This window comes from Perissodus microlepis, chromosome 18 (assembly GCF_051167445.1).
Source record: "Perissodus microlepis isolate ML-2025 ecotype Zambia chromosome 18, ASM5116744v1, whole genome shotgun sequence".
Lineage (NCBI taxonomy): Eukaryota > Metazoa > Chordata > Actinopteri > Cichliformes > Cichlidae > Perissodus > Perissodus microlepis.
In genome coordinates, this window is record NC_140478.1 from 8,706,087 (window position 1) to 8,731,509 (window position 25,423).

Genomic DNA, 25,423 nt, shown 5'->3' on the forward strand with positions numbered 1-25,423 from the left:
TGTCTGTCAAACCCAGCTTCCCCTTGCAGTCATATTGCATCAGGCAACAGACGGAGCCACAAATGATCATACTGCACCTCATATGCACCTGCCCATGGTAACCTGATTTTTTTTTTTTGTCACATGGTTTCCATAGTAACAGAGCAATCGTCTTGACAGGCAATCAGGAGGTTGTATAAGCAGTGTACTACATTACGCTACACCATGTATGCACACACACACACACACACACACAGTCACTCAGCCGTTATGATGTAATTCCAGGTATGAAACTGGAGTTGTGTTATGAGGAAAGGGCTGACGGCAAGCTGATATTCAAGAAGCAGCCACGACATTCCAGGAGCATCAAATGACTGATGGAAAACCGGGAGTGTTGGCTGACATTTTACAAACTGCCTCCGGCTTGCCTATACTGCACACAGCTAAGGCCTGCAACAATAATGGCCTTTCAGAAAATAATAAAAGTTTGACAAAGCAGAGGAAGTGAAGCGGAAAAGAAGTAGCCGCACAGTCGCAGAGGTATGACTTTTTATAACAGCATCCAACAGTCCAACTGTTAAAAATAAAAAAAAATATAAAACAAACAATTTTCTGTTTAAAGTATTTCAATTATTTTCAAGCATAGAAAAACTCGATCAATTATAAGAAAATTAAGAAACATTTAAAATACCTTGATACACGTTCAAAGTCCAGATAAAAGTAAGACAATTTAGGATGCAGTACATGCCAACATCCTTCTTTCCTTATATCATTTTATGATATATGAATCAATCCAGTAATAAAAAAGCAGGTAGACTTGGAATAAAAATTAATGTACCTATGTAGTTTAAAAAATATTGAAATATAGTATTAGTAAATATATGCATCTGCAGTTATGTAGCATACTGTAGGCGATTACTCAATAAGGCTAAAAGTAGTAACAAATATGCTCATCAGAATATTTACAAGACAATCAAGAATCCTTCTGAAAAGGGAAAAACTTTCAAATCTCGCATCGTATGAAGATGACCATACCTCATGGACTAAAATGATTAGTTTAACTACAGATTCAAGAGACATTAGAAATAGTAAAAAAGTAATAGTAGAATCATATGAATAAAGTTTACTCTATAATACAATCTCAAATGAACAACATCACACAACATTATTATAACGAGTTATTATTTATTTAACATTAAATAAGCCAAAACGCAGTGTGTGGAAAAACTAAGCACACCCTTACTGCTTTTATAGGAATTAAGAGGGTAAGTAGCAGCTAAGTGCTGATAATCAAATGTACTTGATTCCTCAGAAAGTGCTGGCACCTCTGTAGAAAACACCTCATACCAACTGTGATGCACGGTGGAGGAGGGGTGATGATTTGGGCTTTACATCACGAGCTCATCTGTATACCAAAGTATTCTAGAGTCAGATGTGTGGCCTTATGTCCGACATCTAAAGCTTAGCCAAAACTGGGTCACGCAGCAGGACAATGATCCCAAGTATAGCAGCAAATCTACCACAGAACCACCGAAGAAAGAAAAGAATTAAGGTGTAGCAATAGCCCAGTCCAAGTGCAGACCTCAGCCTGATTGAAATGTTTTGGCGGGACTCTGAGGTGTGCATAAATGACTGCTTCAAAACTTTACTGAGCTGAAGTAATGCTTTAAAAAAGAGTGAAGCAAAGTTCCTCAACAGTGATGTGAAAAACTGATAAAATAATATGGAATACGATTACTTTGGGTTATTAAGTTATTGGTAGTGTTGTTATACAAGTTACTGAATCACAGGCTGTTATAGTTTTTCATGCACTGCTTCTGCATTTAGCTTTTTGTTAAATAATAATAGTAATAATAATGACACAGTATAATATGTCATTATTACCTAACCATACTGACCTAACTTTAAGACCTAGCAAGGACTGAATGTCTCGATCAGTAAAGAATAGTTTATCAGTTAGTTTTTTCCCTCCCTTAACAACAATCTGGTCTATTTTAGGCCACAGGCTTATTATAATGTTCTGATTTGTTGCATAAAACACTACAAAGCATGTGAAAATTAACAGTTTGTTAACATGAATTTCACATATCCTAAACGTGTTAATGAAAATGGAAAATACTTCCATGCACAAGGGTTCCTGTTTGTGAAAAGGGAGCTGCGTTTTAATGCAAGTGCACATATTTCTTGGTGAAAAGTGGGTTTTTAAAAAGTTTTATTTTGAAACTGATGGGAATGTGCGCTAAAAAAAAAGCTGGGTTTTAAAATGCAAGACATAAGAAGCAGCAGGGAAATGTAATCAGTGTTTTGTGAATTGCAAAATTTACTGTTAAATATTAATCATTGTAGGAATAAGGACACAGTTGGATGTCATAGTTTAATGCCATGACAGTTACATGAATGTCAGAGGAAGTCGTGGACATGCAACCGTTTCTTCAGAAAACAGAATTTTACTGCATTTAAGGTGATAACAACGGACTTATTACAGTTTGAATGCTTGTTCATTAGAAAGAATTGTAAATGCTAAAATCTAAATGTACAAATTGATGAGTTTGTATTTTTAAGGATACAAATACATTCCTATGGAGACATTGGGCAGGAGTACATATAATCCACAAAGGTTAAGTCTATACTTTCGCCAGTGAAACCTTAAGAAAATATGCTCTTCCTGCGATTAAGGGGGGCCTGCCTTGCCTTTTCATACATGCTGACGTAGGATCTGAGGAGGTCTTCGATCGTGTAGGCCTGAAAAAGAAAATAATGATTCTTTTTGTGCAAATCTTTCACGTCATATTTTATTCTCCTTAACATTTATTGGCATTCATTCTAAAGGAAATTCTGTGTTTTGTCATGCATCAAAATACATTCAAAGGCCGTCACTCACATTTGGGGTTTCACAGACAAAGGTGAAGCCCCTCAACATGGTGCCAATGGTCATCTGGAAGGAGTTGCCTTTGCTGAAATATTCTGTGATGCGGCTGAACTCGTGCATTATCAGTGTGTCCTAAAAGAGTTTCAAGCAATGCAATGTTATTTGCAAATAAGCACAAATGACCTTAGGCTACTGTAAAAATATAAATATATTGTGCTTTTTATTGAACATACCTTTGTTTCTGGGTCTATTAAGCGAACCCCTTGCTTATTGATGCCGATCAGAAGTATAGCTGGGTAGCTAGATTCACATGTTTGCTGCAAATGAAACAACGTAACATCAGTTTCCTCAAATTCTTGCGGGCCAGTGTGTCTGTCACTTACTCCAGCTAACTCACTTTAACTTCAAAGAAGGTACAGCCAAAGGTTGGCCAACTTGAAATGATTTTTAGGAAGTCGATTTTGGCTTCGTCCACTGTGATGCCACTCTGCTGCTTGTATGAGGAGATGATGTGCTGCAAGAAAAACGATAAAGCATAAAATAGCCTTACACCGGAGCTCCAATCCCATCTTCTGAGACACGAAATAGACCATTTGGGGGGTGCTTCTGCACAATTTGTTCTTTACCTTCTTCCATTCATCAGGGGACATGATTTTTTGCTGGTCAGTAGGAACCAGGTCCCTCAGCATTTTGGGGATCATAACGAACTGTGACATGTCTGACTCTACTTTAACTCTGAATAGGAGCCCACCCAGGGTAATCATGTCTTCTTTGGTGCAGTCGTGGTATCCCCGCAGGTACCTCGATCGTTCCTGCAAAGAAGCAAATTCGAGGTAAGATATCGTGGCAATTATTCATCTTAAACATGAAAAGAATCTCAGTGAATAAAGAGAGTGGTTGTAATATAGATACCTGTGGGAAATGGAAAGTGAGATCTGCTTTCACATCTTTCCCCGGGTTCACATTGAACCAGAGCTTCCTCTTAAAGAGCACCAAGGAAGGTAAATTGGTCTGAGTGACTAAAAAAAGTGAGATTTACACTGATTAGATCTGTCAAGGCAAAGACATGCATAAAAAAAGTGACCGCAGTTGGTTTACTCCATTACCTTCTTTCCCCTTTTTTCTTTTTTTGGGGATGTCTGAGGTTATCTTTAGACTGTCAAAGAAATATTTGTCCTCTTCCATGCTCACCGTCTAAGAATTGAAACCAAAAAAGCTTCGTCACATAAAGGAAAAAGATGTATTTGTTACATATGGACTGTATTGTGATATTGTGCATAGCATTTTTGTCTTTTCTATCAGATCACTGTACAAGCTAATGTCTGATCGAAAACACTGAACCGACAGTGTTAGGCGACACCACCTTGGTTAGTGTTTTCAGGTACAGGCCGTATCCTTCAGGTGAGTTCAGAATGAGCTGAGAGGCAATGCTGATGCGCATGTCTCCAATTGTGGTTGTTGATGTCACCTCGACTATCTGCGCCACAGCAAGGACAAGAAATCATGATAACATTAAATCGACATTTAATGGCAAAACTGATTCTTAATCTCTCTCTTACAGTTAATACAACTCCAATGCCAAGAAACCTGTGACACTATGTAAAATGTGTCACAGCATTGTTGAGCCAAATGTTTTTAATTTGTAAAAGGTCTGGACTTCAGGTAGTTCAGCACCTGGACTCCTCTACTACTAAGCAATCCTGTTGTAATAGCTTCAGTATGTAATTTTACATTGTCTTGCCGAAATATGCACAGACTTCCTTGGACGACACGTCATCTGGATGGGAGCATATGTTGCTCTAAAACCTGCATTGGTCGTTTCTTTTCAGATATGCAAGCTGCCAATTCCCTGTGGCATCAGAGATCCAGGCTTTTTTTTTTCAACTTCAAAATTTGATTTGATTAGAAAACGGTTTTCCAGCTTGCCTTAGTCCATTTTAAGAGAGCTTTAGCCCAAAGAAAAGAAGGCAGCATATCTGGAACATGGGATATTTGGTCTTCACAGTTTTACATTCAGGAATAATATTCTGAAAATTTCCCACAATTTGTAAATGCAATTTTTTTGCAGATGGTGAACCTCTCAGCTTTACTTCTGAGAAGCTTCGCCCCTCTAAGATGTTCTTTTTATACCCAGTCATGTTATTGATCTGTTGCCACATAACCCAAACAGTGCAATAATATTCCTGCAAAGGTTTCTTTTTAGGTTTTCCAGCCTTTGCCAATTTTTTTGAGCTATGTTGCTTCGATCCAAATCAAAATGACTGAATATATTTCATCAAATAGCAAAATTTAACCCTTTCATGCAGAATTATGACAACCTCGATCAGGATTTTTTATTCATCTTTAGGCTTGAAAAGATGAATAACAATGCTTAAGAAAAAAATCCTGATCAAGGTTGTCATAATTCATGCATGAAAGGGTTAAATAACAATAATTACAATGAAACACGTCTTACATCTATAGTAATATTAAATGACCAGTGGGTGGCAGGGTATGGACACATCAGTGTCCAATGTAGTGGTTTATGTGCAAGTATATCATCAACACTGACACAAACTCAAGAAAACAGCATTGGGATAGCTGTCCACTGTAGTGACCACTATGCGTCAAAGGGGTAAACATTCAAGTTTAAACATTCAACATGATTTCATGGTCTATTGTGAATAAAATAGGGATTTATTTAAAATTAACATTAAATCCAAAAATTGATTGAATGCAGGTTCTTACATCAGTTGTATCATCTGGGAAGTGGACTTTCTGGAAGATCTTAGGGCTGTTCTGTTGGATAGCGTCCACTTCTACGAAATGGGGAGGAAGATTCCTGGGCTTCTTACTGAGTATACAAAACAAATGAAGTTACACACAAAAAAAAATATTTATGTGGAATTTCAGATCACTAAGTTACAATACCAGTGTTATCTTGTGGACATGTTTTTAAAAAAATAAAAATAAAAATTAAACTCAGTAAACTCAGCTGATAAACTTTTTTGTGGTTTCTAAAGTGTGCGTCTGACAAATCAGTGCATTGTGGTAATTTTGGGGGCCAGCATTTACCAGAGAGTAGATTCTGTCAGTTAGATTTTCATCACAATTTAATACCAGTTTTAAAGCAATGTTATTTCTAAAATATGGACAACCACATTTGAAGTATCAAAATAGTCAGTAATTCTAATCTTCTCAGGACTTTTGTTTCTAAATAGTGTTCATATCGCCAGGCTGACCTGCAGATCTCCTGCAGCCTCTCCAGGCAAAGAGCAGCCAGTGGGTATCTGGGCCGCGACTCCAGGAAGCACTGTGTGTGTTTCAATAAATCCCAGCTGGGCGGGAACAAGCCTGAACACAGCCACATCAGCTGCCACCCACGCTCAATACTCAAACTGAAGTGAGGGGAAGAAAGAGAAAATGATATGATGGAAATGGATTTTTTGTGATTATTGTTTTGGTGTCTTTCCGACACAGTGAAGCACACTGGAGAACCTGTTGCTGTTGGTGGTCATCTGTCTCATGATCTGGCAGTAAATTTCATCGCGCAGTTCTTCATGCTTTGTGGCTGGACCAAAGATCTGGTCGGTCAACTCTACGGGACTGCGGACATGTTTGATGGGGTAGTCGCCCATGTACTTCAGGATGGGTAGAGGCTAACGTTAAGGACTCACTCAAACGACATTAAAATTAGACATGGCTCTTTCCTCTTTAGATTACAGACAAACTGCTGAAGAATTTGGTACCATACTTTCAAATATCTGCCTATGTGAACCAACAGTATGGATGCTAGTTAAACTGTGGTTTAGTCATAAGAAAACATCTCAGCAATCCTTAAATGCAGGTACCAGTTCATGTGTTTTTTTAAAGGATATCAGTGAAGGCACTGCAGGCCAGGTTGCTGAGCTCAGAGTTGTTGACCAGCACCTTCAGGAGTGGTTGCTTGAGAGGCTCTCTGGAAATGATCCACAGTTTCTCCCTGTTGCCTCCTTTGTATCCTTGCCGACCGCCACTCACAGATCTGCGAGGGACAAAGAGCTTAAATATCGTCTGCACGAGTACTGTTCGATTTGCCAAATGAAGAGTCAAACATGAATGCCACATTTTTGAGAAGCGGCGTTTAGCTAAAAATACAAGAGCCTCAGTATTACCTGAAATTCTCAAGGGCAAACTCTTTCAAAGAGACAGGGGCCACTGTTTCTTCTCCTTGAACGGGGTTAGGAACTAGTGAAGCTCTCCTCTTATCCTGCTTTGGATTGAGTTGTTCCTGAAGGGTCAGAAGCAATTTGCCAGTTAAACTGCAAGAGGGCGTTATATGATGTGAACTAACAGAACTTGTGCATCTCTCACTACATAGACTTAGAAGCGCACGATGAAAAATCTTCATGTCTGTAAAGATTTTCTGTTCTTTAGTAAAGTCTTTACCATTAAAACACCATTAAAAAATGAAATCAGTGATTTGCCTATACCTGAGCTCTGATAAACTAGTCATAACTACTCAACATGTAAGGTAAAGTCAACTTTACCAGCATTTCACTAGTGGGCTCGGTAACAGTTGGCAGGAACAGCAATATTTTCTTATAGACTGCACCAGAGCTGCCAGTGCGCTTGTTGGTGGCGATGAAACAGCTCTCATTAGGGCCACTTTCTTCTTTGTCTACTTGCAGGAGGTCACCTCGCTTACAAACCAGAAACAGTGGGTCATCTGCAGAAGCGTACAGAGACAGACAGACAGACAGACAGACGTGAGTGTTTTGGTGTGTGTGACTGTATTTATGGATACTGAACATGCTGTAGACTCTTACCTGATTTGCTAGAGTCCTGCTGAGCGGTTGCAAACACTGAGCGCTGTCTCAGCCCTTCCACATTGTCCTCTATCAGTGTTACAATTTTCTCAGCTTCAGGAGACTTCAAGACATACTCTCCTGTGATCGTGATCAAGCTAATGGTCTGGGCACTGTCACTAAATGGGTCATAATCATCAGTGTCAGTTTTATTAGATTCTTTTAAAGGCACAATTTAAAAAGCTTTTTAAGAAAGTAAATAGAGCAAATTTACATACACACAGACATAAAAATGTGAGACCGTACCTCTTCTCCTGGACTTTCCTAACTGCTATGTAAGGAATTTCATGAAGTTGCCTATTTCTGTCATCCATGAAGAAGATGCCAGTCCAGTTTACAGCCACAATAAATCTGCTTTTGGGCAAAGGTGGTCCTGTGGACAGATATGGTGTTGCAGATTTTAAGTAGTGAATTGGAATTCATAAATGCTAGTTAGCAAAAGTAAAGTTTGCAATACAAATGTGTAACACGGCAACATTCACTTGCAAAAGGATTGTATATCCCAGCCTCTGTGTGAAATAAGCTGTGCGCAGACTCACCTGACATCATTGTGACTTCAAAAAACTTTGAAAAGTGGATTGCCCACTTCTTGCGTGCGATGTCCACCAGTTCTCCTTTTACCTCATCCGAGTTTTGCCTCCCACTGACATAAGGACCCTACATGAGGTAACGACGATTGTGAGGTTGCCTTTATGAGGCGTCATGTTTTAAAACAATACATGCTGACCATACATAAAAATTTACCTCTTTGTGTGCTGAGCTGATGAACTGGGTCCATCTTGTTTTAGACTTGCTTTCAATAAGCTGGGTGGTGATGCACTCATTAACCACTTTGGTGACGTTCTCAACGCTATACTCGGAGCCAAACTTGATGTAATAGTGCATTGTTGCCAGCTGGATATAATCATCATCCTGAGTAGATAAAGTACAACTTTATTAGATACAGTTGATAAAATGTTTGGAGAACATCATGATAAAATTTATAGTAGAATAAAAAGTAGACAAATAAGAAATAGTTGACCTCACTAAGCACAGCAAAATCTCCAGTGTTAAATTAACACTAGAGAGTGTCTATATGGGTCCACACCTCTGAGTGTTAAATACAACACTGTTGAGTGTTAAATTAACACTTTTAACAGTGTTATATGTTTAAAAGTAACCTAGTCAGTTTTGAAGATTAACAATGACTAACACTGAGCAGTGCTGATTTTCTAACACTGGAATATTTCTAACATTTTGAGTTATTTTCCAGTGTTAGAAAATCAGCACTGCTCAGTGTTAGTCATTGTTAATCTTCAAAACTGACTAGGTTACTTTTAAACATATAACACTGTCAAAAGTGTTAATTTAACACTCAACAGTGTTGTATTTAACACTCAGAGGTGTGGACCCATATAGACACTCTCTAGTGTTAATTTAACACTGGAGATTTTGCTGTGAGTAACTTATTTGAGCTGCAAAATATTTGAAAACTACAAAATGCCTGCTGATATACTGTTTAGCACCACAGTATAGTAAATTTTACATTTACAGTTATCTATTTTCTTACTCTTAATTTGTTCATTTAAGAATCACAATTATTGCATTTACTCTAAAAACACAATGGATGAAAAAAAATAAATAAATAAAACTTTACTGATAGATTTTCTTGTTTTCCAAATCCTTCCTTGTTCTTTAGTGAGACACAGGCAATAGAAACTAGCCGTGAACAAACATCTACAAATTTCAGGCTAAGCTAGTAGGAAATGGTTGCCCGTCTATGCGTCCGACAGCCACAAAGCAATGTAAGCAGTCAGCTATTCCATTTAAATTAACATCAGCTTTCACTTTCCTAGTCGTTATATTTTTCCAACTCTTTGGCCGTTACATACATCTCACCATGTGTAAGATTGAATGAGAGGTTTCTGTGGGTTTATCACTTGTTCTATTGTTACAATATAAATCCTGATTATAGAAGGACATTAAAATAATTATTCATGAGTTACTTCTCAGACTGCAGCAGTTTTACTGGCTTTAACTGTTTTACGTGATAAGGCAGCTAGCTTATCACTGGAAGAGATTGCAGTCCTTTACAAAACCTTGCCATGAAAATGAAGGCATTTTTATTTTATTTTGAAAGGGGAGTGCCTTGGAGGCTTTTTTTATATTTAAGGTCTCTTAAGCGTTGGCCCAGCAACAATTAGTGCCCCTTTTGTGCTTTATTTTGTACATAAGATGAAAATACACCAGAAAAGTAGATGTGCATACTGCGATTTTGGAACTTAATAGCCTGAGTGTCATGAGGGGTGACTGTAAATAAAATTTATTATTATTATTATTATTATTACACACTGTTTACCGTAATATTTCAGGAAAAAAGAAAAAGCCTTACCTTATCAGCAACGTACTCTCCTGCCTTGATTCCTTTGATGATCTGCCTGTAGATAAGATCTGTGCTGACTTCATCTAGTTTACTTTTGTGCCAGGGTGTGAACAGTTCCTTGCGGAGGGACAGCGACCATGGGGTATCCTTCTCCAGTCTGCCTTCCCTCCTCATCTCTTCCTCACACTGAGATATTGCATCTAGCACGTGTGCCCCAGAGTTCCCCAGAGACCACATCTGGTGACGAGAAGTCAGCAGTTTGAATGAGTGTGGCAAACTGCAAAGCTTTCTGCACTGGACTAGTCTGAACCTACAGTCAGAAGATACAGAGTACCCAAGCCTTGATGTAGAATCAGAAGCTATCACTGACCTTGTCATAGAGGCTAATGTACAGGGAGAATCCGTAGGTGTCTTTGAGACCGATGTCATTGGCCACATCTTGGCAGACTTCCTCAGATGTGGAGGACGAGTTCAGTTGTATTTCAATATTTCGACCATCCTGTATTGCCACAGTCGTATCAATGGGTTTCCTGGTCCTGGCAGCCTTTCAGTGCAGGGTAAGAAAGAAGAAAAAAATCAGTTGTTTCCAACCACAATTCAAATTTTGCTGCTGCTGGCCAAAAGTTAAAACAAAATAAACAGTGACCTCAGCACCATATTGGAGCCCCTTCTGCTTTTTACCTGTAGCTCTATCCAGCAGGACAACTCTTTTCTTGGTCCATTGGCTACGACACGTTTTAGGCGCTCAATGCAATACCCCCTGTAATCATATGGCCCTCTGCGGAGAAAGTTCTCTAAATACTGTGAAGCACAGAACAGGACACAGTAAGCAACATGATAATACCTCGGCTAAGTTCAAGTAAAGTGGCATGACAAGGATTAAACATGAAGTTTGAGGCAGGATTAATAAAATGACTTCATGTAGACTGACCTTCCTAAAGAGGTCTGTTGGAGGGAAAATCCCCAGACAGATGGAGAGGAGAATCCACCCTTGCATACGACTCCTCCTGTCATTGTTTTTCAACAGCTGTTTACAGATCTGACAATAGATCTCATCCCTGCACAGAGAGAGAGCCAAAAAAATGAAAAAAGTAGGTAACATCTTAAAATACAGCCCATAACCATAGTTCCCTGTAATTAAATGGAATTGTAGTTATTATAATCGAAATGACAATGTAATCATATTTATCTACAAATACTTACATTTAAGTACTGCATATGTAATTTTAATTGATGTCTAAGTAATTTTAGGCAGCCTATGTAAATCCCAGAAAGTTTACTCATTTTCAGTGGGAGAAACCTTTCATCACACATCCAAGTAAATACGGCCCACAGCCCAAAAACTATAGCCCGTCTAGTAAGATGAGAAAATTATTGTTTTTCTGCAAAATTAGCATACAATTTCACACTACTTAAAATTACTTACACACATTTACCTACAGTTATTTACAGATATATCATATTGTTCATTCTTCAAAATACTTGTAAGGCAGCATTTACCATATGCCGTGTTTTGACAGAGCATAGCCGATGATGATGTGAATTTTTTCCAAGTCTGAAAGTGGCCTTTGCAGCGTGGTACCCTCTCCAATCATAACATCCTCTTCTCCTGTCAAGTTTTCTGGCTGGTTACGATGACAATAATACAAATAATAGTGATAATAATAACAATTGCCACAGAGTGTGTGTTATGAATCAGTGACAGAAAAAAAAGACAGAATGAAGAGTATTATAGTCACCTCCTCGGGGATAGAAGAGGCTCTTCTGTCAAACTTTTTCTTGTTCTTCCTCAGTATTTTCTGTCCGAGAATGACATCATTACTAGAGGTTAAATAGTTTGATTGGTTTTTTTTCAGTGTAATAATAAGATATATGTAATAGTTTACCTGGTCCAGTCCCACCAAGTTGCTCAGCCTCCTGCCCTGCCTGCTGGGTGGAGCCTGGGGCGTGTTGCTTGATTCCACTGATATGGCATCTGAGGATTTGGGTTCTGGTATATCCCCCATGAAGCGCAAAATGATCCACCATATAGTCAGACATGCCTGGAGGTGAGGAGAGGAATGAGAAACTGTTTGTGAGGAGAGAAATCTCTTGGGTTAATAGTGATACGGCTGTGACTCGTTCCCGTCTGACTTCTCACCAGTGTGTCACCCTCATCGTCGTGATGCAGAAGAGACTTCTTGAGTCGGTAGGGTATGTGCGTGTGGCTGGCGTTGTCCTGGAAGTAACGCTGGCTGAACCTGTAGAATGAAAACTCATCACCGTCGTCCTCAAAGTCATCGGTCTCCTCCTCCTCATCTTCATCCACCAAAGGGGTCGGGGTTATCGAGTTTGATGGTGGGGTGACTATCAACTCTGGCTCCAAGAGCTCAGAGAATTTCTTTACAGGCTCTGGACTGCTGTGACTCGTCTTTGGAGGGAAAAGAGAATTTATACCAGATCTTAAACGCACACACTCAATGAAGAAAAACTAGGACATGTTAACATGACAGAATTAGAATCAGCTAACCTCAGATTCTGAAGTTTCTTCGTCTGCTACATTGACTGAAGGCGTGACGGGAAGATCTTCGTCGTCTGAATCGTGCTCTGACTCTGACTTGGTTTCATTGTCCAGTATCTGTGAGACCTCCTCCAGCTGTTTTAAAACTAAAGCCTTCGAGACACAAAAGAGACAAAAAGGTTTGAAAGTAGGCTCCTTTTCAGAGTGCAACTTGTGCAACTTTACCTTCCAAGATGCTGAGCACTCACCGTGTTCATCATGGACTCAACTTCCCTTCTGGCCAGCACTCCTCGCCTTTGCGCCTGCAGCCGTGTGACTGCCTCTCTCTTTTTCTTCAAGTCCTTCCTCGCCACATAGCCTCGTACCTAAACCCGATCAATCAGTGCAATTTAAAGTAAATTATTTAAGAAATAACAAAAATATCAGTAATTAATAAAATACACAACAACCGATATGTAACGTAGATTTTGATAAGATTTGATAAAATATCCTAATTTCACTATAAAATGCTTAAAATGTGATCAAATACAGCAATATTTTCCAATATTCCAAACAATAAAAAACAACTACTTGTAACATATTGCACTAAACAATTACTACATGAGAGTACATGCCTGTGCTTGTATGACGACTGCTGCTTCTCGCTGCTTTTGGTACTTTGCCTGGAGTTTCCGGCTACGGATTAGTGCTGCCAGCCGCTCAAAGCCGCGCTGAACCTGGTCAGACCGAAAGAGGGAAGCAAACCTGAGGTGAGTCCTCCCTAAACATCAAGGCAGCTACAAGCTCTGACTTCTATAAAAGGTTATTGAACCTTTGTTTTCATGTAGGCTCTCCAGGACCGCTGTAGCACCACGGCTGCCGAACGCTTCCTCAGAAAAGACTTTCTAAAAGAGATTTGAAGCAAAGAACTTAAGTTATTAAAAAGGTGTATTTTTAAGCCTTCATATGTGCAGTCCTTTCCTCTTATGTGTCCCCTCTGCACTGGATATGAATGTGTATGATGTCCTGCACCTGTCTCTCTGTCCAAGCATGACTCTCTGGATCACCACAGCTACCCTGCTGAGCTCTTGTTCCCGCCGCTTTTCAAGAATAGAATCGTGGGCATCCTGAAATAAAGAGAATTTTTTTTAAAAGACTTTCTGATATTGAAGAAAACTTCAATCGTTAATCATATTTCAAAAATTAATCCACATTAATGTGGATTCACATTAATGTGGATTCATTTTCTGCAATGATTCAAGAGAGATGTAATGTCTCTTTGATTTAGTGTTTCGCTATGTCATGGCCACGATCATCTAAGGGGCAATCGTGGCTCAAGAGTTTGCAGTTCGTCTTGTAATCAGAAGGTTGCCGGTTCGAGTCCAGGCTCGGACAGTCTTGGTCGTTGTGTCCTTGGGTAAGACACTTCACCCATTGCCTACTGGTGGTGGTCAGAGGGCCCGGTGGCGCCAGTGTCCGGCAGCCTCGCCTCTGTCAGTGCGCCCCAGGCTACATTGTAGCTGTGGTTACAATGTAACTTGCCATCACCAGTGTGTGTGTGTGAATGGGTGGATGACTGAATGTGTAAAGCACTTTGGGGTCCTTAGGGACTAGTAAAGTGCTATACAAATACAGGCCATTTACCATCTTGTGCCTTGAGAAAAAGCTACAATACAACATGGTTTGCAGTTACAAGTTTTCGGCACCTTTAGGAAAACTTTGGTATTGCCTATTTTCCATTCGCCCTCCCTTTCGATCACCGCCTCACAGATGGCTTTACAACAGGCCACAGCAGACTCCTGGAGAGACAGTAAAGAATGTATCAGTTAAGAGCTGACAAGAGAACCTAATAAAAGACTAATTTTCACATCTTGGGTTCCAAAAACAGGATGCATCATGACTTAACGGTATTGGGGTCGCAGACGGTCGTCTTCAGGAGCACCCTGTAGCGCTTTAAGAAGTCGTCGAACGTGTGTCGAATGGGAAATCCCAGCTTCCGAATACGGATGGTGTCGATCATGCCGGAGTATCTCAGCTGACGCATACACAGCTCTCTGTCAAACACCTAGAAGAGAACAAATTAAAGTGGTGATGAATATTCTCTTAACACAACAACTATCCAACCTTTTTATTTTTCAGGCTGGACTATGGGGGGATTTCCACATCTACAGTAAATGTCAGCAGTTCATTACTCTAAGCTTGATTTGAGTGTGTGCCCAATCAAATGATCATCCAAGCTGAATTTGGCACATGTGAATATATCCGTGTGCCAGATTTTGATTCTATCAAATTTCAAATCTACCCAATGTTTATTCTCACTTTTTTTATTTTTTTACAACAGCTATTAACCTCAGAGAGGCTGGAAGAAAAGTCAAATACCTCTGAGGTATTCCATCTCAAAAATGTCTTCAAATTTTATTTTAACATTTTTTATGGTCCCGAGTTTGAACATATATAATGATTGCTGTGAAATTTTTTGCTCAAATACTTTTCAAGATCTATTTTTTTGAAAAATGGCCCGTCGACTCACCGGATATTTTTTCACACTTTGAAATATGTGGTAATTTTTGAACATGAATATCTAAAAATCTATTGAAGATAAAACCCTGGAAAATTCAGTGCTTTTTTCATAGCAATCCTTACATATGATCAAACTTTGGCTTATTAGATTTTTAGGTAAATTAGGGAAGGTCAAGCAGAAAATGTACAAAGCATTTGCTGATTTGAGACTTAATGACCCATTTGAATTTGAAGTGGTCCTGTGTGGACCACAATCACCAAGTAAGTGCAAGTCCTGCCAGCAGGTGCTTGGATTTCACAGGAGAACTGTGACACGTGGCACTGTGGACTAACAAAGCTTTGCCACATTATTGGTCAGGGAGTTCAGAATGTGTGAACTTTTCATGACTTCTAGTCTAAATCCAAAGGGTGAGAAAAGCTCACCAGATACTAGCACAGCATTGTACTTTACTCTCTGTGATATCAGGTGATATTTAACAGGAAATTGGCTCTGTTGGTTTATGGCACAAAACAGAATGAGCTCTATTGCAAATGGTGGCAGTAAACATAATAAAAACAAAACAAAACAAAAAACACAGCAACATCCTTATCATTTCGGGAAATGACAGGATTTAAAGGAAATGTCTTAAATTCAGCAAACATTAGTTTGCTGAAATACACTAGTTTACACTAGTTTATCACAAGCTTCCCCCTCATTTCCCTTTCTTAGTATACATGATTGCTCAGTTTAAACAGCAACTGTATGGTGTTGCTGTGGCGGCGGAAGCAGTTGCTCATTCACCTCAGATTGCTTGTCGTTGTTGGGTTTGAAACAGCGGATGAAGAAAGGCTGGCAGGCAGACAGAGCCTTCATTAGGGAGTCCAGAGACTGCCGGAATTGGCCGCTCAGCGTCGGCACTTGTTTGCGAGTGTCAGCCAATCCCTGTGAGGATGACACGTGACAGAAGGAAAAACTCAAAAATGAAGTCCTTGATACACCTGATCAAATAAACATTGGCAGCGTTATGAAACTAAATGACACAGGAACATTTATTGCAGTTTGCCCAAGGATCAGACATGACTTTAGCCTTTCATACCCGCACAGAGTTGCTTGGGGTCATGATGAACTTCTTATTTTTAACAGCCTTAATCCCATTGGTTGACAGTTCAGACTCAAATATGTCACGCAGTAGCTTATTGGCAGACATGTCAAGCATCTTAATGATGTCAGAACTGACAGCATCCCTGTTCTTTTCCAAGAAACCTGAGGAAGGAGAAAAAAGGCAACAACAAAGTATTACTGCGCTCAAGAGCACCTTGCGTTGGCTGAGGTTTTAATATTTGCTGTTTGCTTGCCTACCATTGGAGTTGTACTGAACCAGGCCAGCGAAGTGACAAATCCCAAAGTTTGTGTCACGTTCACTCCTGGAGGCGATGTAGTTCTTGTTTCCTTTGTGGTGCTGGTTCAACTTCTCTAGCATCGTAGCGTCTGTACCCTAAGGCCAACCAAGTGATTCTTGTGAATAAAAAAGCTTCTGCAGCAGGGCAGAACCTTGAATAAGAAACCTCAGCAGAAGCATACCTTTGGAAAGTGGCTCTCTTCATCAACAAGAGCCAGCACATTACATTGTACTCCAGCTAGAAGGTCGAGAATCTTCTGATTGTCGCTAAAGTTGATGTTATCCCACACGACGCCCTGCTTCAGGTATTCCTTCTGCTCGAGCTTGAAGATGTGGGCCACGAAGAACTGCTGCAGCTTCTCGTTGGCAAAGTTAATGCAAAGCTGCTCAAAACTGTAAAATAAACGATGGCTTGTAAATAGTGATAACTGTGAAAATTAGATGCCTTTGTATACCACGAAATGCCAGCTCTGTCTGATCGTCTAATGTTTCATAAATATGTCAACTATGTGACAGGTGATACAGGGCGGCAGTGCTGTGGCTGTGAAAGCTTAAAGATATCTGAGAAATACGTTTGACTCAACTAATCAAATGGGTAAAAATGAAGGTACTGGTAATGTACACTCACAGGCCACTTTATTATGTACTTTATTAGGTTCAGCTGCTTGTTTCCTTAAATATCTAATCTATGCTGCTTTGCATCAACAGTTCAGGCTAAGGTTTTTGTAGCTGAACAATACTAAAGTGAAAAAGAGTACTAGACTTTTTAGTTAACTAAATTAAAAAGAAAAACTAGAGTTTAGAAAAAAATCAAACTGAAATGATTTTGTGAAAATAAAAAATATATTCTTAGTTTTATTATTTGATAATCCTGTAAAATTTGTTATCACAACTTGTCTATTAAGGCTTTGACAAAAATGTTTATTGAGACTTTGGAAGTTTGTAACCCTGTGAGTCACCTGCTATCAATTTTTTTTGTTTCTTAAATTGTAATGCCAGTACTGATTTTGTAAAACCTTGTTTTTGGCATACGGCCTAACTACTATAATAGTTATAAAGACTAAAACCAACACTGAAACTAATAAAAATTTATAACAACAATAAAAACTAAACTAACATAAACTAAACTGAATTCAAAATAAAAAGTCAAAATGAAAAAAATATCTGATGAATAACAAAATTGGAAGTACAGAAAAAAACCTCCTGACCTGTTAGTGTTGAAGTTCTCGAAGCCAAAGATGTCAAGCAGGCCGACGGACAGGTAGGCTGATTTGGAGTTGCTGGTCAGCTTCTTGTAGATGACACTGTTGATTTTCTTAACAATCCATATGAACAGCTTATTGTAGATCCCCTGAGAGAACAGAAACCAAGCAGAGTTACATTTTGGTGGAGTTCTGAAACACGCAAACTGTTTATTCTTTTCTATATTTAATTGTTTCTTTTGAGCTCTGCACCTGACCCACATGTTGGTGACGATGCGTGTGGATTTTTACATGTCTTGTACCTTACAAACATAAGAAATCAGTCAATCTACACTGAAGGTCATCAAGGAAAAGTAAGACGAGAGTTTTCTAAAACATGCCGAGTAACTGTAGCAACGCTGTAAGCACCAGTCAAAGGTTGGAAACCATCTCCGTGGGAGACTGCGGCACCCACGGTGTGGGACGGAGAGATTTCGCAGGTCTTTCCTCCCCACTGCTGTCAGACTCCACAATAAAGACTTTAACTGATCAAACACACACATCCACACATGTGCAATAACACTAAGTGCAATAATCTTTCTGTCATCGTTGTATTTTTACTCAGTTGTATATAGCATTTGTATTCTATTTTTATCTTATTGTATATTTATTTTATTTTATTCTACTGTATATAGTATTTTATTTTATTCTATTCTGTACAGTTGTGTACTGTATTTATTCTTATTGTATCCTAATTTTTGCCTCATAACTTTTGCACTGTCCACTTCCTGCTGTGACAAAACAAATTTCCCACGTGTGGGACTAATAAAGGTTATCTTATCTTATCTTATCTCCTGCTCTATCACAGTGAAACTGGAACACTTCCTCATAAAGTACAGCGTGCAGCATTTACAGGGCCCAGGTTTCTTTCATTCTAAGCCAGGAACCAATAAGGAAGCAGTGATTTAAAATTGCTGGCTCTCCCTCATTACCTTCACAAAGGCGTCTCTGCAGTCAGCTGCCTGTTCACAGCTCAGGGGTTTAGTCACCATTTCTTGGTTGGTCTTAAAGGATCGATGAGTCAGATTGGTCGCCAGGGTGGGCTTCTCCACCTTTAAGCACAAGAAACATAGAAAAAAAAACCTTTACTAGTGCTATTTAATAGCAAAGTAGATCTTACCTGCTAATAGAGAAGGAGACCCACCTCCAGTAGTGATGCCGCCACATTGAAATGTTCCGATTTGCTGACGTCACTGGTTTCCAGGTTATTTTGAGTGTTGGCTGATGGAAACACAAATTCATACATAAGACACAAACAGCACAATAACAGCTGTAAGGAGTAATCCTGTGAAATGAGGTCAGTGTGAGTTTTAAAAGATATTACAACCAGTCAGGAGATTTAACCAAACCACTTCCTACTACACAAGTACAAGTCACAAATGTATCTAGCTTGGAACATAAAATAATGCTAATGCACAAATCCAACAGATGCATCTAGGGACCAAAAGCTGATGGTGAAATTATTATTCTTTTGGTTCTCTGGTGTCAGTGAAACAAAGAAACTTTCATTCATTCCAAAACAGCTGTTCCAAAGTTCTAACCATCAATTCGCTTCCGCTTATCCTTTTCAGGGTCGCTGGAGCCTATCCCAGCTGTCATAGGGCGAGAGGCGGGGTACACCCTGGACAGGTCGCCAGTCTGTCGCAGGGCTAACACACAGGGACAGACAACCATTTGCACTCATATTCACACCTATGGGGAATTTATATTGATCAATTTACCTGTCCCCACTAAGTGCATGTCTTTGGACGGTGGGAGGAAGCAAGAGTACCCGGGGAGAATCAACGCAAACACGGGGAGAACATGCAAACTCCACACAGAAAGACCACGGCCTGATGGTGGAATTGAACTTAGGACCTTCTTGCTGTGCGGCAACAGTGCTAACCACCGTGCTGCCAAAGTTATATGTAAAAAACCATGACCCCATCTCTCAACTTTGTTTGGGAAACGGTGACATGAGCCAAAGCATTAAACCAATAAATCAGCGGTCAACTTCTCCATTTAAAAAAATAATGATAATTTCATTGACAAATTAAAAGTGTAGAAATGATTTAGTCTTATGTAATTCAGGTGCTCACTGCTATTCAGTTTCACTGTTGTATAACTAGCTGCCTGTTTATGGAACAATAAATTCATTCACTCATTTAATAATAGATCTGAACAGACTGCAATCTGCCATAGGTATCATCAGGCCTACTGATGCTCTTATTTATTATATGCTTGTTTTTTGGCACTGAATCAAAATCTAGCATTTTATTAGGAATGAAGATATGTTTGATTAAACGTTTGGTAACACTTGAATAGCTGTTCTGCTGAAATCTGATAGGGAAATGATTTTAAAGATAAACTAAGCTCCATTATGTGCAGGCTAAAATCTTTATATAGTTTCTAACTCTGTATCCTCACCCTCAAAGCAGACGTTTCCCAGGTGTAGTACGGCCGCCAAGAGCTTGAAGATTTCATGACAGTCTTTTCCTGAGAAATTCAGCGTTTTTAGGGCGGAATTAATACGACTGTAGTCTTTGGCATCGTCTCGTCCTCCACAAGCAATGCAGTTGCCCTGAAGAGTGAGAGACAAGATTTAGAATAGCTAGGGGAAAGCAGGGGTGGCAAACATAAGGCCCGGGGGCCAGAATAGGCCTTGCAAAGACTCCAATCTGGCCCACAGGACAGCTTTGGAAAATGTGAAGGGGTGCGTAGATTAAAAACTTTTAATTGTATTTTCATAAGTTTTACAGCTTTGCCAATTTATAATTAACAATACTGCAATTTATACTACACACTAAAGTAAATGACTAATAGATTACGTGACATAAAATTTCTTATTTTTCTACTATCTAGTGTAGAAATGTCTGTTTTGTTTTGTTTTTTACAAAAAAGAAAAAGAAAACTTGCTGTGAATTAATAAAACCTTTAAAACTACAGGACAGTCTGGGCAATGAACTAGCAGAATTTTTTCCATAAATTACACGACATCACAATAACTTCACCAGCAATGCGGGCAGTCACAGCCTTCCTTATTGCAGTACCTTGGTAAGGAATTTGTATTCCTTGGCATTCCCGAGGCTCAGGCGTTTTTTCTCCTCTGCTGAGATTCCTGCCAGCAGGCAGTAAAATATGTGGTAATTTCGCTCCTCCAGAGCCTGAGGTTGCAGAGGAAAAAATTAATCATTAGTGTTACAAAATGATAAGCTCACGCAAGTTTTTATGCGGGCTGGGTGGGAACATGTTTACTTTAGCTTCACTCCTCTTGTTGATGGTACTGATAGTGACAATGGCAACAGCAGCACACGAGATTAAGCCAGCAACAGCACCACATCGACTGAAACAAACTCTTCAGACATAGCGTGTTGTGTTTTTACTGGTTTACCGCACATGCCCGCCCCATGGAGAGATAACAAAGGTTGTCTTGAACAGAGCTACCTCACCTGATGACAGACACGAGACTTTTCCAGAAGATACTGCTCCACGCGTGCACCCTCAATCACTCCATCCTTGTTGAAGAAGATTTCCAAATATTTCCCAAAGCGGCTGGAGTTGTCATTGCGGATTGTTTTAGCGTTTCCAAAAGCTGAAATGCAAAAAGAAAAAAAAAGTTGTTGTTGTTCATCCGTGCCATAAAGACACCATTTAATAATGACTGTGCACTCTTTGGCTGGTGTTTTCTACCTTCTAGAATCGGGTTGGACTCCAGGATCTGCTTCTCAATCCGCTGCTCAGAGAGCTCACCGCTGACGGCTGCCAGGTACTGCAGGATCAGTTTAGTGCTCTCAGTCTTCCCTGCTCCAGACTCCCCACTTACAGAGATGGATCAAATCAATGAGCAGTTGTAAAGAATCAAATTCAGATATTAAAGATCCTCAGTGATAGAACAGACGCTGACCTGATGATGCAGCACTGGTTTTTTTGATGGCGAGTCATGTTAAAGTAACAGGCCTCAGCGATGGAAAAGATGTGAGGCGGGAGCTCTCCCAGTTTTCGCTTATGGTATAACCTCACCTGGAGACGAAAAGGAGGGTACGCGTGTGAAGTAGATCACTGCGATATTAGAGTGAAGTCATCAGCTGCACATATCCTTACCTGCTCTTCTGTGTATATTGGAAAATCTTTGTATGGATTCACAGCAACCAGCACCGAGCCCGTGTAGGTCTACACAATCAGAGAAATGTTGCATTAGAAATGAATCTCCTTTAACTTTCTCCACTTACTACGTGTTTATACACCGTCAATAGTTATTATTAATCTCTGGCTCTCTTCCACAACATCTCCCTGAATCTGAGAGTTTTTCCTTCCCACTTTCAAAGTGTTTGCTTATGGGGGGTCATCTGATTGTTGGGGGCTTTCTCTGTTTTCTGTGTATTATTGTAGGGTCTTTACCTTACAAAATAAAGTGTCTTGAGGCAACTGCTGTTGTGATTTGGTGCAATATAAATAAACTGAATTGAACTGAATTGAAAATTTAACCAAAATGATGTTAAGGGTACATCCTGTGTGTGGAGTGACAAGATACTTAATGTTGCTCTTGTCAGACAAATGATCCAATGCTATTTTCAATCACGGCTAAAAACAGAGCAATTATAAAAGTTATTAGAATGCTTACTTATACCTGCTACTTATGTCTATTCATATCTATCTCATTATGTCAGACACTAAATAAAAAGGTAAGAGTATGAACATTTAGAAAGTTTGTCCACCGGACCTGTAAAATGATAAATGTTACAGCGTCTGTGTTTTTATTTGCGACTCAGTAAATGTTTTTTTTTTTTAACTCTTGAATAAAAAATGTACCGTCACTAGTAAAAGACAGTGAAAATAAATGTTCGACAGTGAAGTTTGTGCAAATTTGGAGTCTACTGTACATTTGGAGTCTGCCTGGACATTTAAAATGTTCTATTGTTCGGATTTGCCACAATTGAATCAAAGTTGATTAAAAGAAAGAAATCCCAGCGAGAGAAATCTGAACAACTCATTTGAGGCTGGAATCAAACATCAAGGGAAGATGTTTTAAAGTGATCTGGGAGAAACGAACCGTTACAAATTAAAGGAATATTTCCTATAATCCATTATCAGGCCATCCGATTGTTCTTAACCATTTATCCAAATCAGGTTTGCAGATCCCTGCTGTCTTTGGGCAAAAGCGTTAACAGAATAGTGTCTATATCAGGTCATTCACAGCGCGCTGGCCTCATGATGTGTAGATATTTTGAAAATTGAGTTGAATGAACCAAATCCATTTTACTTTTAATCTGCTTTTTATCCTCAGCAGCTGTCTTCTCTGTCTTGTAATATATTTTTTTCTATATTTGGCTCTGGGAGACGCTTTGCTGTGTCATGTTTATACAATGACAGTAAAGATAAAGATACTTGACGTCAAGTCGGGGATTTAAAGTACAAGCGTCCAAAGCATGTAAAAACACTGGTGACAAAAATCCTTTTTTCCTTCAGTGTGTTGCTCACATAGATGTTGCCTTGTCTGTGTCTGAGCAGGAGGTTCCTGAGGAGACCGGCCTCCGTCATGTCCCCGAGTTTGATCATGTCCTCCACCCCCTCCACCGATGTAGGGTGCATGATCTTGAGGGAGGCTTCCTGCTCCGGTGACAACCTGCGCTCCTGAGGAAGGGTGAAAACGGGAATACACTCAGCGACATAACACCAACTGTTGCTGTTTTGGGATGTTTGATTTTTGCCCTGTGAGAGTGCAAAAACACTGTTTACCTTTCCCTCATCGTCCACCAGCAACCGCTGACCCGACGGTGTTACTTTGACCCTTGCTCCGATGGGCACCCCTATGCTCGAGTCCACCCAAACCCATTCCCCCTGAAAGCAAAAGACAGAAAGATTTCACGTTGTCCTTCGGGGACACGGGACTAGGTTTCAGTTTACGGGAACACAAAGTGACACTCGGTGGGGCAGCAGTTCTCTCAATAAAAATCACATCTCCAAAGTTATTATCTCGAGTTTGTTTCAGCCTTACCTTTCTCAACATCACAAGTTTCTTTTATTTCTAGTCCCTGGAGAGAAAAAGAAATCCATACAATGAGTTGCAATTACCAAAGTAGGGATGATTTAAAGGGTTTCTTTTGGCTTTTTTAATCTGAACTGTTGTGTTCAATGTCAGTGCTCAAGGTGTGCAGCGGTAAAACAAATCACAGAGCACTGTTAATGTCACTGTTAAAATGAAAACGGTCTACCCGATGATCCTTTGGTGTGGGATCTTCATTAATTCCCGTCTCGTTCCTCGTCTTTGCGTCTTATAGAATCCGTCTCCGTATGAGGAAGGATAAAACTCAGCGTGCCTATGAGTGACAGAGGTTTATGACGCTTTGACTTTGGACTGACTGTAAGAGGAGGAAGAGAAATGGATCACTTACTCAGAAGTGAATAAGCAACTTGTAACAGTGGAGTGATGTGCGTCTTTCTGGGCAATTTAGGGGAGCCTATCCAAATGTTTTTCACCTTGAACTTGCAGTATTCCTACTGAAGCTTATATCAGGTTATATCCACTACTACTACTGTACAGGACCAAATCTTAAAATGCACAACCTGCTGAAATCAACAAATCGTGCAGGTCATGTTGTTTAAATAAGAAGTTAAATAAGAAAATAATACGTTTATTAAAGGAGATTTTACATAAATGTCCTTGGTGGTGGATTTACCAGGATCATATTGGATGGATCTTTATTCAGACTTTGGACCCTGCCTGTGTAAATTGTAGGAGACACAGCTGAGCATCTCCCTGCTGCTGCAATAAAGATGTAAATATGAGATTAGACTAGAGAGGGATCAGATTTCTGCCACAACAGTGTTATTATCAGCATTCTTGTTATCAATTAAACCCTATTGTACGCAACAGGGTGTGGGGAGTCCACCATTGTGGCTGTGCTGGGTCTTCAAGAGGCTAATCTTTCCTGACAGTCAGAAGTTGTTCCTTAAATCATCAGGAAATCGCTATTAAAGTTTCATGGGTTTAAAGTCATGACAGTATACTTGGCTGATTGCTCACAGGCGTCAGCCCATTCAGCTCTGATAAGGAATTCCCTGCTAACCAGTCACAGTTAAGAATGGAAAGCCTTGTAAAAGCTTCATCACGACAGTGCTGCATGGCTCTGGGTAACCTCCCATAGATGGGTAGTGCAGCAATGCTTGTGTAATTTAATGGGGTGTGGTTTAATTGTCTTCAAACCTGGCTGCTTATGACGTCAGAAAGAAAGGTGAACTTCTGGTCTCTAGTCATCAGCCTGATCTTTGACTATTTTCCTAATGACACGATGGAACTGACGCACTGAGACGATCATATCAGGAAGGTTTCATTTTAAATGAAAATCTGTTCCTCATACATATAAAATAAAGGTGGGGTTTTTAGCTATAAAATGCCTTGAGTCTAGGTTTTTATTGCTGCTGTGGTTCGGTATTTGCACTGGTTTGTGGTGACTTTGACTTTGTTTGCAGACTATTTGCATTTACTGCAATGACATTATGGTCCTGAGGCTATGGGGCAAAAGGTAGAGGTGCTGTACGTCAAAGATGGCAGTGTGCATGTGTGAAAAAGAGCCCAGCAACAATATCAAGAGAAATACATTTTTCAGACCTATTTAAGCCTGATATTTGTTTTTCTTTCTGTCCTCGTGGTGACGAGTTAGGAAGGTGTTTAACCTTTACATACTGTTTCATACTTCATGCTTTCACAGTATTGGCCAAGAACTCCTTCACAGACACTCCCTCAGTGCTGACACGTAAATCTGACCTATAGATTTCTTAGAATGTATAG

At 39.7% G+C, this 25,423-nt stretch overlaps 1 protein-coding gene across 1 annotated transcript; it reads right to left on the reverse strand.

The window, feature by feature from the left end:
* Window positions 1-2,339: 2,339 nt before the first annotated feature.
* Window positions 2,340-23,496, reverse strand: LOC146367210 (unconventional myosin-VIIa-like; the record flags this gene model as incomplete). The annotated part of the gene is made up of 48 exons (XM_084912635.1): window positions 2,340-2,721; window positions 2,861-2,980; window positions 3,082-3,165; window positions 3,246-3,362; window positions 3,475-3,660; window positions 3,761-3,867; window positions 3,955-4,042; window positions 4,212-4,325; window positions 5,576-5,681; window positions 6,070-6,225; window positions 6,326-6,479; window positions 6,706-6,851; window positions 6,982-7,097; window positions 7,357-7,535; window positions 7,636-7,793; window positions 7,921-8,047; window positions 8,214-8,331; window positions 8,419-8,586; window positions 10,046-10,273; window positions 10,407-10,580; window positions 10,718-10,837; window positions 10,968-11,094; window positions 11,537-11,661; window positions 11,776-11,835; window positions 11,923-12,078; window positions 12,177-12,446; window positions 12,546-12,689; window positions 12,785-12,901; window positions 13,151-13,252; window positions 13,348-13,420; window positions 13,548-13,642; window positions 14,222-14,314; window positions 14,422-14,580; window positions 15,817-15,957; window positions 16,112-16,278; window positions 16,375-16,510; window positions 16,597-16,807; window positions 17,623-17,765; window positions 18,588-18,707; window positions 18,800-18,876; window positions 20,062-20,215; window positions 20,685-20,798; window positions 21,084-21,226; window positions 21,325-21,452; window positions 21,539-21,654; window positions 21,736-21,804; window positions 23,113-23,265; window positions 23,371-23,496. Coding segments are annotated over 48 exons (6,381 nt in total), but the record flags the coding sequence as incomplete, so codon positions are not given.
* Between the last annotated feature and the right edge of the window lie 1,927 nt (window positions 23,497-25,423).